Source organism: Schistocerca nitens, chromosome 4 (assembly GCF_023898315.1).
Source record: "Schistocerca nitens isolate TAMUIC-IGC-003100 chromosome 4, iqSchNite1.1, whole genome shotgun sequence".
NCBI lineage: Eukaryota > Metazoa > Arthropoda > Insecta > Orthoptera > Acrididae > Schistocerca > Schistocerca nitens.
In genome coordinates, this window is record NC_064617.1 from 555,411,953 (window position 1) to 555,425,731 (window position 13,779).

The 13,779-nt window shown below is 44.6% G+C and overlaps 1 protein-coding gene, 1 non-coding gene and 1 pseudogene across 3 annotated transcripts in view; all 3 read left to right on the forward strand.

Annotated features, from left to right (window-relative positions):
- Window positions 1–734: 734 nt before the first annotated feature.
- Window positions 735–809, forward strand: Trnat-ugu (transfer RNA threonine (anticodon UGU)). Its single transcript has one exon. It is a non-coding gene; the product is annotated as a tRNA-Thr (tRNA).
- Window positions 810–4,127: 3,318 nt separating this feature from the next.
- On the forward strand, window positions 4,128–4,282 carry LOC126254328 (5.8S ribosomal RNA; annotated as a pseudogene).
- A 3,069-nt stretch (window positions 4,283–7,351) lies between these two features.
- The window catches only part of LOC126253205 (uncharacterized), a 599,715-nt gene continuing 593,287 nt past the window's right edge, over window positions 7,352–13,779 (forward strand). For both annotated transcript variants that reach the window (XM_049954381.1, XM_049954382.1), the window contains exon 1: window positions 7,352–7,458. In XM_049954381.1, coding sequence (XP_049810338.1) covers window positions 7,457–7,458 — 2 coding nt within the window. In that variant the 5' untranslated portion in view covers window positions 7,352–7,456. The remainder of the gene's footprint in view (window positions 7,459–13,779) is intronic.

Sequence of the window (13,779 nt, forward strand, 5' to 3'; positions counted from 1 at the left end):
CTAACCTCAGTAGTGGGTTACGGCTCGGGAGTCTGGGCGAACAGGCTCACGCGGGTCGTGCCCGCCATGACAGTGAGAAGAGTCCAAAGAAGCATGATTCTGAGATCTGTGGGGGCCTACAGAACATCACCGGGGGGAGCTCTGTTAGTCATAATGTGGCTTTGCCCGCCAGATATCAAGACACGTGAGCAAGCGCCACGATACTGGGACTAAAAGGAGATCATGGGTGAGAGGTAGGAAGATAAGAGAGAAATACGAAACAGAGGGGAGGAACTTTGGCAGAGGGCTTGGGAGGAAGAAGAAACGGGGAGAAGAACCTTCCAGTTCTTACCTGTGGTAAAAGAGCGTGGGGGTATGAAATACTTTGAGCCTACACGAGGACTTATTCACTTTCTCACTGGTCATGGACCCTATCCGACATATCTATGTCGTAAATGATGACTAACTGACAACCTCAGCTGCCGACAGGTGTTGTTGTTATACCTCGATGTGGACAGCTGAAAATGTGTGCCCTGACTGGGACTCGAACCCGGGATCTCCTGCTTACATGGCAGACGCTCTATCCATCTGAGCCAGCGAGGACACAGATGAATAGCGCGACTGCAGGGACTTATCCCTTGCACGCCTCCCGTGTATAAGGTACAATACATATGTAGAATTGTGGACAGTTGGGAATGTGAGTCTCACGGGAGGCGTGCAAGGGATAAGTCCCTGCAGTCGCGCTATTCATCTGTGCCCTCGCTGGCTCAGATGGATAGAGCGTCTGCCTTGTAAGCAGGAGATCCCGGGTTCGAGTCCCGGTCGGGGCACACATTTTCAGCTGTCCACATCGAGGTATAACAACAACACCTGTCGGCAGCTGAGGTTGTCAGTTAGTCATCATTTATTTCAGGGAAAAGCTGCACGGTCATCAACAGTAACTGTTCTTTCGAGAACAAGTTACTGTCTTCGTATATATCTATGTCGGTTTGGGAAAAGGGCAACCCCAGAGTGTGACTGTGGCGCGGCAGAGGGAACTCCCGACCATGTGGTTTTCGAGTGCCCTCTCCTCAATGATGTCGCGACAACACTCCGAGACAGACTTCTGAACAATGACACAGACCACCTACTCAGACAAGAAGACACTTTCCACACTTTGACTGCCCTGGCAGATGAGGTATCACGGAAAGTGTTAACAGAATACCTGAGGGACCAAGAATAGGTACCAATTCATAGACCAACCGATTGAGACCAGATCCAATGCCCATACCGCCTGTGCGTGGATTGGTCGACTTCCATCAGTTGGAAACCGCCACGTACGGGACTAGGAGGGGTGGGGTCAATACCACCGATTATGACTAAAGCACCGATTATGACGTAGGTTTAGTATTTTGTAGGACTCAGATTTAGGACATTAATTTAGGAAGCTGCAGCGAATACTAATCTTGGCCAACCCCGTGCCAGGGGCATGCCCCTCGGGGTTAGCTCGTGGCGCCTGGCTATTCTAAGTAGGTTTGTACTTTACTGGCACACCTGTGACGCTGCAGTTAGTAGTCATTCTAGGTTAGATAATTAACAAGTACGTTAAATTAAACTGCCCATTGTCGTAGAAAACTAACACACTGTAGTAGTTTAAACTGTAATTCACTAACATAACTGTAATATTAAGCTGCATTATAACCCAATTTCATGTATCAATTTATTACCCACTAATCATGTTAGATGGTGGGTTAATATGTATAATTAGTATTGTTGTGGAAATAAAGATTTAAAAAAAAAACAGAGTCCCGACCAGAGACGGAGGGAACGCTTTTATTAGATCAAAACCAATCGGTCGGCTCGTCCGGTCCGTTTGCCTTGGTGACTCTGAATAACTTTGGGCCGATCGGATGATCCTCGTACCGGCGACGCATCTTTCAAATGTCTGCCTTATCAACTGTCGATGGTAGGTTCTGCGCCTACCATGGTTGTAACGGGTAACGGGGAACCAGGGTTCGATTCCGGAGAGGTAGCCTGAGAAACGGCTACCACATCCAAGGAAGGCAGCAGGCGCGCAAATTACCCACTCCCAGCACGGGGAGGTAGTGACGAAAAATAACGATACGGGACTCATCCGAGGCCCCGTAATCGGAATGAATACACACTAAATCCTTTAACGAGTATCTATTGGAGGGCAAGTCTGGTGCCAGCAGCCGCGGTAATTCCAGCTCCAATAGCGTATATTAAAGTTGTTGCGGTTAAAAAGCTCGTAGTTGGATTTGTGTCCCACGCTGTTGGTTCACCGCCCGTCGGTGTTTAACTGGCATGTATCGTGGGACGTCCTGCCGGTGGGGTGAGCCGAAGGCGTGCGACCGCCTCGTGCGTGCTCGTGCGTCCCGAGGCGGACCCCGTTGAAATCCTACCAGGGTGCTCTTTATTGAGTGTCTCGGTGGGCCGGCACGTTTACTTTGAACAAATTAGAGTGCTTAAAGCAGGCAAGCCCGCCTGAATACTGTGTGCATGGAATAATGGAATAGAACCTCGGTTCTATTTTGTTGATTTTCGAAACCCGAGGTAATGATTAATAGGGACAGGCGGGGGCATTCGTATTGCGACGTTAGAGGTGAAATTCTCGGATCGTCGCAAGACGAACAGAAGCGAAAGCATTTGCCAAGTATGTTTTCATTAATAAAGAACGAAAGTTAGAGGTTCGAAGGCGATCAGATACCGCCCTAGTTCTAACCATAAACGATGCCAGCCAGCGATCCGCCGCAGTTCCTCCGATGACTCGGCGGGCAGCCTCCGGGAAACCAAAGCTTTTGGGTTCCGGGGGAAGTATGGTTGCAAAGCTGGAACTTAAAGGAATTGACGGAAGGGCACCACCAGGAGTGGAGCCTGCGGCTTAATTTGACTCAACACGGGAAACCTCACCAGGCCCGGACACCGGAAGGATTGACAGATTGATAGCTCTTTATTGATTCGGTGGGTGGTGGTGCATGGCCGTTCTTAGTTGGTGGAGCGATTTGTCTGGTTAATTCCGATAACGAACGAGACTCTAGCCTGCCAACTAGTCGCGTGACATCCTTCGTGCTGTCAGCGATTACTTTTCTTCTTAGAGAGACAGGCGGCTTCAAGCCGCACCAGATTGAGCAATAACAGGTCTGTGATGCCCTTAGATGTTCTGGGCCGCACGCGCGCTACACTGAAGGAATCAGCGTGTCTTCCTAGGCCGAAAGGTCGGGGTAACCCGCTGAACCTCCTTCGTGCTAGGGATTGGGGCTTGCAATTGTTCCCCATGAACGAGGAATTCCCAGTAAGCGCGAGTCATAAGCTCGCGTTGATTACGTCCCTGCCCTTTGTACACACCGCCCGTCGCTACTACCGATTGAATGATTTAGTGAGGTCTTCGGACTGGTACGCGGCATCGACTCCGTCGTTGCCGATGCTACCGGAAAGATGACCAAACTTGATCATTTAGAGGAAGTAAAAGTCGTAACAAGGTTTCCGTAGGTGAACCTGCGGAAGGATCATTACTGACTAGACTGCATGTCTTTCGATGTGCGTGCCGTGTCGTGCAACACGCTACCTGTACGGCTCGCAGTAGCCGTGCGCCGCGTGCGAAACCACGCGTGCTTCTCAAAACTAACGGAAAATGTTGTGTGGTACGAGCGCTGAAGCTCTGGAGCGGCTGGCCTGCGGCACCTGGCGCCTCGCGCTGGTTTTGAATGACGTTCGCCCGAGTGCCTGTCCGCTCCGGTGTGGAGCCGTACGACGCCCATCGGCCGTGAGGCCGTTGGACACAAAACACTGGAACAGGGGCTGTCGAACGCCTCAGTCCCGCCTATGCAACTGTTTTGAAACAGACAGTGGAATAAGACTTTTATCCATTGTGGATGTGGAGCACTGCGACTGTGGTGTGAACAGGTTTTCAGAAATTACTGCAACCAGTCGCCTTTTATGTAGATGTATTTTATTTAACCATGACCGGTTTCGAGCTGCCTAGCAACTCATCATCAGATGGTGTATACATTTAGTGCTTTTTTGTACCCATCTGATGATGAGTTGCTAGGCAGCTCGAAACCGGTCATGGTTAAATAAAATACATCTACATAAAAGGCGACTGGTTGCAGTAATTTCTGAAAACCTAGACAGTGGAAACTAAAAAAGGTCACCCAGGACGGTGGATCACACGGCTCGTGGGTCGATGAAGAACGCAGCAAATTGCGCGTCGACATGTGAACTGCAGGACGCATGAACATCGACGTTTCGAACGCACATAGCGGTCCATGGATTCCGTTCCCGGGCCACGTCTGGCTGAGGGTCGGCTACGTATGCTGAAGCGCGCGGTTGCAGGTACGAATCCTGCCTCGGGCATGGATGTGTGTGATGTCCTTAGGTTAGTTAGGTTTAAGTAGTTCTAAGTTCTAGGGGACTGATGAACTCAGACGTTAAGTCCCATAGTGCTCAGAGAAATTTGAACCATCTGAACAATTGTTTTGTAAATATGTTACCTAACTGTGATTGAACACGAGTACTTGAGATCCATGGGGACGACACAGGAGCGTGTACTGTAAATAATAGAACTGTGACAGTATGAACTCAGTTTCTAAAGAAAAGGTTACTGTGTTAGCGAGTCTGTGAGAAGAACACGAGACAGTGATGAAAACACATCGACGATAGTTACGGGACAGTCAAGCTAGCACTGAGTTAAGACGTGTTGATGTGGAATACAAATAAAATAAAATAAAATAAAATTCGGGAGCACGCTCTATGACCAAATATGTAATTTGCCGGGGAAGAACTCAGCAAAAGGGCGTCCACTCCTAGGGTAGTGCAAGAGATGATGTTATCCAACGCCGGAGATGCAACGCCCATTTGCACACTCCACAAACACTCAACAACACTAAAGAACTCACAGGTTCGGCGCCCAAGAGTCACTGGGGCACTGGGGTGTTCCAACCGTTCTGCGTCGCCGGACGACAGTCGTGATTGTCGCTGCGAAGACTCGGCGCGCTGTCATTACTGAACTGAACTATGTGTTTAAAAACAACAAAACTTGCCCAGTAGAGACACTCACAATGCGCATGTTGTGCATGTTATGTACACACATTCCATAAGTTATTTTGACTCTATGAACTCATTTAGCACAAACTTAAGTAGTTTAGAACACAATACTGGACAATGTGTAACGCTTTGTAAGTAGAACACGAAAAGATTCCCCCTTGTCAAACATGGATCCATCTAACATCTTAAAGAAATGTTTTGTTTTTCATATTTGTGTAAAAACTTTTTACTTATGTCCTAAGAAGAACTTATTTCAGTTTAGACTGTATGTATGTAGTAGTAATTTCAGTGTATTACGGTTTCATGTAAATGGTAACACTGAACGGTCGGAGGCAAGCTTAAGATGCAAGGAGAACTGACCAGATGCCACCTGCCTACTGTTCAGGCTGATGACATTCCTATCAAGAACCTGATCATTCAGATGGATCCTAACACAACCGATGACGCCGCCCAAATCCTATTCTTGGGTCCATCACACTTGGACATCCAATCATTCCTATAACACAGCCTCTCATGAGCTGTATCGTCCATTGTTCGAGAAACTGAAGCCAGATAGGGGGTGTCAATCCAAATTAGAGACATTCATATTAAGCCATGACACCTCATGTTAAGTTACCTAATGCTAAATAATTTGTAACAATTATGCTGCCTAGTGATATATCGTAGTAAGAAGAGCACATCATCTGACTTAATTGTCTATTAACAAAGCATCCCAAATACTTGTTGATACAGGAAATTCAAATTCAGTGTAAAGTATGTAACTATTGTTATTATGTACCAATAATGCATTCGAATAAAAGCCTCTGAATAATGTAGTTGAACGGCTATTCCAGCATTCTTTACAAACGTTGTCACAGACGTTTAACGGGGCCTTGTAACAAATTGACTTCTCTCTCCCAAATCAGAGAACAAATTGCATCCTAACTGCTAATTCGTATATCATCGTTTAAGTAATTTCGTTTCTCATTTCTTGAATAACCGAGGCATGAAACGCCTCGTGCTCTTCCCACTTTTCGTACGTATTGCGTTATGTAAGCATGTCATTTCTCCTGTAATTTTGGTATAATAATAAGATTAATTTTTTCCTGGAAAAAGTTCCAATATTAACTACTAACAGTATGTAAACCCTTTGTCCTTTGTCTATATTTCAGCATTTCAATAAGTTTGGGAAGCGATGGATTTAGTGACATGTCGATGACGCGCCTTCCGCACGTCATTATGTGCAGATCTGTATTCATTATAGATCGAACCTTGCAATCTAAATTACCTGTCAGAATTTCAGTTAGTGTCTTTGTGATATGTAAAATATTCGGTTGCATTATACGTCATATTATCGCGGTTTGCCTTCACCAAAATTTCGGCCGGCCGCGGTGGCCACGTGGTTCTAGGTGCCCAGTCGCAGGTTCGAATCCTGCCTCGGGCATGGATGTGTGTGATGTCCTTAGGTTAGTTCGGTTTAAGTAGTTCTAAGTTCTAGGGGACTGATGACCACAGCTGTTAAGTCCTCTAGTGCTCAGAGCCATTTGAACTAAAATTTCTCCTCGCCAATGACGACTTGGCACCTGACTGCAATTAAAAAAAAATCATAACAGCAAGTAACAGACGTTTTCCCAAGTAGGAGGTGTGATGTTAGTATTCTAATGATACATACTTCTTTAATGTACTCCTGCTGTGATGCGTTCCGACTCCGAACAATAAGCTTTTGGAGGACTGAATTTTCACCATTGCCTTTCACAGTAACTGTTTTTTCGACCTATATATTACACCATTGTCAGATCCGAAAGCTTCAGAAATCTGTGAATTGTACAATTCGACCAAACGAAGATTCACAACGAGACATCTTTTAAATTATGTCAGGTGCTGACAACGTTGTCTCATGCAAGTACGATGCATCTCCGAGTCCTCAGCGATCACTTCATATCTGACGCTGTTCGCACTCTTTACGTATCCTGAAAGGGCTGGTACAAATGCTAAACACGAACACTAACGCACTCTGGTTGACGTTCGACGTATCGAAGAGAACTGCAACTCTAATAATTTACGAATCCGCTGATGGTCTGTACGTGTACATGTACGAAGTAACATTAACATCGGATCATGTCTTCTTGGTGCTGAACTTCCTTTGTCAAGCAGTGCATATTTTCCGGCATCTGTAGCCCTCTAAAGCTCGAATTGATAGCGTAGGGTAGAGATATAACGACATGGATTCATGTCCCTTCGATGTGACTTTTGCTACCGACAAAATGTACCTTACAGTTTATCATTTCCTGGTAGCGATAACCACAGATAAAGAGCTGCGCAAATGGCTATCTCTGACAGTCGTGTTCCCGTCTTTAGTCGTATTCCCGTAGTCGTCCGCACTCCTCTTCAATAACTGAATGCGGGATCTTATCCGTACGTCGTGATATGTGGTTCGTCACAGAAACACTGTACAATGTAAGTGTTAATTTACAGACGTATTTTGTTTATAGCTGTAAGCAATTATTTCACCTGACAAGATTAAGGCCACCAGGCTCTTGTCTACCATCTACCGAGATATTTAGCGAGGCAGCATTGCAATGAATATAGTATATGTGCAATATAAGGGATGATTGCCTGGTAATGATAAAAACTATCAGCAATACTGGAGAAAGAATAAATGCACTTGAAGCAAGCACCCTGGTCCGGAAACGCCCAAGTCGAAAGCTATAAGCAAAAGTCGTTCTGATACCTCTGACGGAGGACCTCTTCTACTGCGTGCTCTCTGCTTTCTATATTTTCGGAGGAGGTAGTATGGACCAAAAAAAGAAAAAAATTATCAGTCAGACATGGGCTCTGAAATGCTTACCTTAAGAGCTAAGAGCACTTGTTCATTAGGACAGATGTGTTTCACTGTGTCAAAGATAAACAGGTGGTCGCGGCTCTTAAAATTCGCATTTCAGAGCCCATGTTTACTGGACTTTTTTGCTTGTGTTAGTCAATAATATCTCCTTACAAAACACGGAATGCAAATACCCTGCAGCAGACGAGTTCCAGTTTCAGAAGGATTATAACGAATTGTTTATCGCAAATTTATACACTTACTCTCCTCCATTACCCCTGAAAGTTTGTTAGGTTCATCACGTAATCACCTTGCATAATGTCAATACATGTAATAATGAATATATGGAATTTAAGATGTGTCGATTTAAGCACATTGTATTAAGCAATTTTCTTGTTGTGTTCTTGTTGAATGCGAGTAACGTCATCTAATAGAAACGTATGACAGCAGAAAGAAATGTGGAGAAGAATATGAGAGAGAAGGGGATAAGATTAGTAGACGAAATAGAGGGAAATTGATCTGATGGTGGCCCGTCCAACATCGTTCGATCTTTTGATTTATTTAGTCATCTTTTATTTTCTGCCTCTCGGGATTAGCCGAGCGGTCCCAGGCGCTGCAGTCATGTACTGTGCGGATGGTCCTGGTGGAGGTTCGAGTCCTCCCTCGGTCATGGGTGTGTGTGTTTGTCATTAGTATAGTTTAGTAGTGTGTAAGCTTAGGGACTGATGACCTTAGCAGTTAAATCCCATACGATTTGACACAAATTGAACATTTTTATTTTCTACCGAGAAGAGATCAGACTCTCGTAGAAATTGGTTCTTTTGAATCGCGTCTATCTGGCATTGCGACAAGAGGATACCAATTCGGAACAATAACTTGTCTCAAGGCACGTTATTTTTGAGCTTACGGCCCTTACATAGTCACAGCGAGGGGTTTGCGACCATGGTACTAACAAGACTGTACACCCCTGGTTTAAAGATGGACACAGAATGTGCTACCTTGTTGGACAGGAAGAAAATAGCTGGGGTGTGCAGAGAGGGAAGCTGTGCCTGTGATAAAAGACAGAGCTTTAATCTTCTTTTGAATGCAAGATGGTTTTGCATATGATGCTGATTGCAGGATAGTTTGTTCCATAGTTGTTTGGGTGAAATGGAACAGGAGCTGTACAACGATTTAAAGGTTTGCAAAAGTACACCCATGACACCGGTCTGTTACGGAATGATGGTAGGTATCTGACGTGAGAATAGGTGTTGAGGACACCGTTGACGAAGACACCTCTGCAGTAAACAGAACGGGTGAAAATCGTAGCCCATATCCAGTTGCTTTCAGCCTAACTGAACATAGTGAGGACTGATGTGATCAAACAGTCCAGTGTTACACACATGTCTTACGCTAGCATTCAAAGCTACCTTGTTGTATAGAGTCTTCACATTTGTGTCGTGCTGATCTGCGTCACAAATAGGAAAGATATCTGAAGAACTAAAGACAGGAATATTTTTGTTTAATTTCAAGTGGAAATATTTTTCTAAATTTTTAAATTGCATGTAAGAAGAAGGAGACATATTCCCTGCGGGGTTTTCTTAGTGACGATATATATGGACAACTATGTGCGGAAGAATGAATGAACCAAAGAGATCACTACCTGCTGCGAGATGTATTCTTCCCAATTTAGTTTCTCATGAAAGTTTACTATGAAGCTTTTTAGGATTTCTTTATCCGGTTACTGGATACCGTAAGGAAATAAAGCAGGAAAGTGTTTCACGAAAATGTTGGCTGATTAACTTTCAACCCCACATAATGATTACCAGTTATTTCTTAGCGCTTACTTTAAGGTTTTGAGCACATAGTGACAGTGACCATAATAGCCTTTCATAAATGATAAGGAAGCATTAATGTTCTTGTATACAACCGGATGTCCTTAACATGTAAGATGTTGTTACGAGAAATAAGCACAGATAAAATATCATTGATGTACAGCTAGAAAAGCATTGGGCCAAGGACTGATTCAGGGAGAGTACAGTCAGCACATGCTTCCATTGACGATTCGTTCGCATCTGTTCTATAGGTAGTTCTCAAATCACAATATGGAAGTGTCATCTTCAAATTTCGGGTGTGCCACCAGAGAAAAGCCGTTTCTTCATCAGACATTTTGATTGCATCCGTTTCGATCGTCTGAGTATTCTTGGCTACTCCATGAGTGCCTGCTGCATCAGAAGAGTTTCTCATGATTGCTTTCCGTTTTTTGAGAGAAACTTGTCTGCTGAGAATGTACTTTCCTTTGTCCGATATCTTGCCGAACTCAGAATCCGGCTGCTGTGGCGAAAAAATCATTTAATTAGTCTACAGGGGCTTCAGAAACTGCATCAGACTTCTCAGTTTCGTTTACAGTGCTTCAGGATTCTACATGCTGCGTGCAACAGAACGGGCTTACCTAATTCTAGCGTTGCCCACGTACTCCTTCGGGCTCATCTGAAGCTTCCTGCTTACTTCAAATAGTTCAAGTGTTGGATCTTATTTGAATAGTGTATGTGCAGAATCTCGTTTATTCACTACCTGGCGTAGTTCTATAGTCAGCCATGGAGCAGGAGTTTAGACAGAGGGTTTAGGGGAATGTTTAAAGAACACATTGGACGACTAGAGATAGGACGTTCATACTCACAGGACATGTACATTCGTATGTTATGCAGAAATGATTAGCATTTGAACCACGTCAGCCCTCGGGTTCAAGGTCAACATCGATATCACGGCGCAACTCCACCTATCGATAAAATATGCCTGTGGCTCTCGTTGTCGCTATAAATCGAAGGTAATGGATCAGTGTGACTTGAGCAGAAGTGCAGGATGCCTTCCAGACGTATGCACAAACCGTGCTGTCAAAACAGTGAGTTTGAAAGAGAGCACATTATTAGTGTGAGGAAATGAGGTGCATCCATCCGGAAAATTGCTGCTCGCTTGGGACGAAGTGTTTCGGGTATGTGCAACCTGGTTCAGGGAAGGCCGTGGTACATGACAAGATAGGTCCCACTGCAGTGCCCAGACCCTCTCACGAGAAGGTCAGCACCTAATACGAAAGGCACTGCAGCACAGATCTGCTTCCTCTTCGACTCTGCCGGAGGAGTGGAACAGTGTAGTACATCATACGTTATGAGGAGTGACATTCTTTCGACGTTTATTACGGCATGGGTTACGTGCAAGTCGTCCACATCTCCACCTGCCTTTGACGAATTTGCAGAAGCATGCTAGACGGCAATTACGTATGGAACGAAATCACTGGGGACAGGAATGGCATCAGATAGTGTTTTCAGACGAATACAGTATCAGTCTGTTTGAAAATGATGACCAGATGCTCGCCACAGACAGGATGAGCGGCATCACAGTGACTACATTCGCACAAGACATACAGCGCAGTGGGGTGCTTTTGGGTACCACCACAATTCATGGGTGGTGCATGTCCAAGGCACTGTGACCAGTGTGAACTACGTGAACGACATCCTGCGACACGTAGTCGTACCCTTTCTGCACAGCACACCAGACGCCATTTTTCTACAGGAAATGCACGACCGCATGTTGCTGCACGACCACGCTCTTTCTTGGTGTCATAGGATGTCAACCTTTAGCCCTGGCCCGCCAGATCACCAGACTTGTCGCCAATCGAAAGTGTTTGGGATATGGTCAAATGACAGGTGCAGTGCTGTGACCCAGTCCCAACCACTGCAGAAGAACTTTGAACCAAGTGAACGCTACATGGGTGGCTATACTCGAGGACGCCATTTATGTCTGATACGCGTCGATGCCATCACTCATGGAACAAGTCATCATGGCCCATGGCGGACTCTGTGCCTACTAGGCAACGGGACACATGCTGAAACGAGGCGACTGAAATGCTAACCATTTCTGCAGAACATACTAATCGACATGTCTTGTCAATATGAACCTCTTATGAGTCAAAAACAAAGGTGTTAAGCACTTGGTCACAGAGAATTCCTTTCGAGTCTTTCAGTTCAGATAAGTTCATTATTAATATTTTTTTCTTTCTGCCCTCTTCAGCTCGATCCTGCTAAGACCACAAATTTTGTAAACTAAACTGCAAGATGAAGACATTTAACAATTTTAGTTAGCTACAGAGAAAAACCGGTAATACCACTAGGAAACAATAAGACAGGAAGACCAAGAACGAAGTGCTCGGATTAAAAAGGGTGTAAGACATGGATGTAGTCTTTCACCCCTACTGTTCAATATCTAACTCGAAGAAGTAATGTCGGAAATAAAAGAAAGGTTCAAGAAGGTGAAGGAATATCAGTGATGAAATTCGCTGATGAGATTGCTGTTATGAAGAAGAATTACAGGAACTGTTGAAATGAATGATCTGTCTAATGAGTACAAAATGTGTAATGAGAGTAAATCGAAGAAAGACGGAAGTAATGAGAAGTAGCAGAAACGAGAACAGCGAGCAACTTAACATCAGAAATGTGGATCAGAAAATAGACGAAGTCAAGGAATATTGCTGCCTAGGCAGCCAAATAACCCCAATGGATGGAGTAAGAAGTACATAAAAAGCAAACTAGCACTGGCGAAAAGGGCATTACTGGGTAAGAGAATTCTACTAATATGAAACATAGGCCTTAAGTTGTGGAAATAATTTCTGAGAATTTACGTTTGTGTGGCAGTGAAACATGACCAGTGGGGAAATCAAACGGAAGAGAATCAAAGCACTTGAGATGTGGTCCTAAACACGAGTGTTGAAAATTAGTTGAACTGGCAAGGTAATAAATGAGGAGGCTCTCCGGAGGTGGGTGAGGAAAGGATGATTTGAAAAATACTGACATGAAGAAGGGAATGGATGACAGGATATCTATTAAGACATCAGGGAATAACTTCCATGGTTCCAGAGGGAGTTATAGAGGGTAAAAAAACAGGGGAAGACAGAGATTGGAATATATCCAGCAAATGTGCGACAGCAGTATTCAGGTAACTTACAGGAATGCAGCCGGGTGACGTCGTCGATACCTGCCAATATTTCGACACGAGCACATCCAGCCATTTTCAAGGAAAAACTGCAACAAGTAAGCACCGTGCTAGAGAAAGAAATTCCGGAAAGATAAGACACTCACTCACTCTCTTTCTCTCTCTCTCTCTCTCTCTCTCCCTCCCTCTCTCTCTCTCTCTCTTTCTCTCTCTCTCTCTCTCACACACACACACACACACACACACACACACAGACTTACATACACACACGCACAAAGTAAACACTAGAGTCATCTCAAACCAAAGATGACTAACGTCAGCAGTAATCGATAGTGAAATTAATAATTAACAGGTGAGGCAGCATTAACTCACATATTAACAACGTTATTGATTGTTATTAAGGAAGAGGTTGAAATTAAATTAGCAAGTAACCTTAAATAAATAGAGATGATGGTTTTTGTTTCAAGTCTGGATGGAATGCTACTCTCTCCCTTGTCAAGTGACAGATGGTCAGGTACCACAATGTTGATTAACAATTTCAAAAAATGGTGCAAATGGCTCTGAGCACTATGGGACTTAACTTCTGAGGTCATCAGTCCCCTAGAACTTAGAACGACTTTAACCTAACTGACTTAAGGACATCACACACATCCATGCCCGAGGCAGGATTCGAAGCTGCGGCCGTAGCGGTCGCGCGGTTCCAGACTGTAGCGCCTAGAACCGCTCGGCCACCCAGGTCGGCTAATAATTTCACTATCGATAACTTCTAACGTCTGTCTCCTTTGGTTTGTGGCGATGCTAGTGTTTACAATAAGTGTGTGTGTGTGTGTTTTGTCTTTAAGAGTTTTCCTGCAAATCGAGTTTTCGATCTTTCTCAGGATGACAAAAGTGTCATTATTTTGGGTATGATTTCGTGACTACTCACAGTACCTGTCCTACACAGTGCCTTCAGTCAATATCGGTCACGTCTACCTGCACTTCAAGTTTCTTAC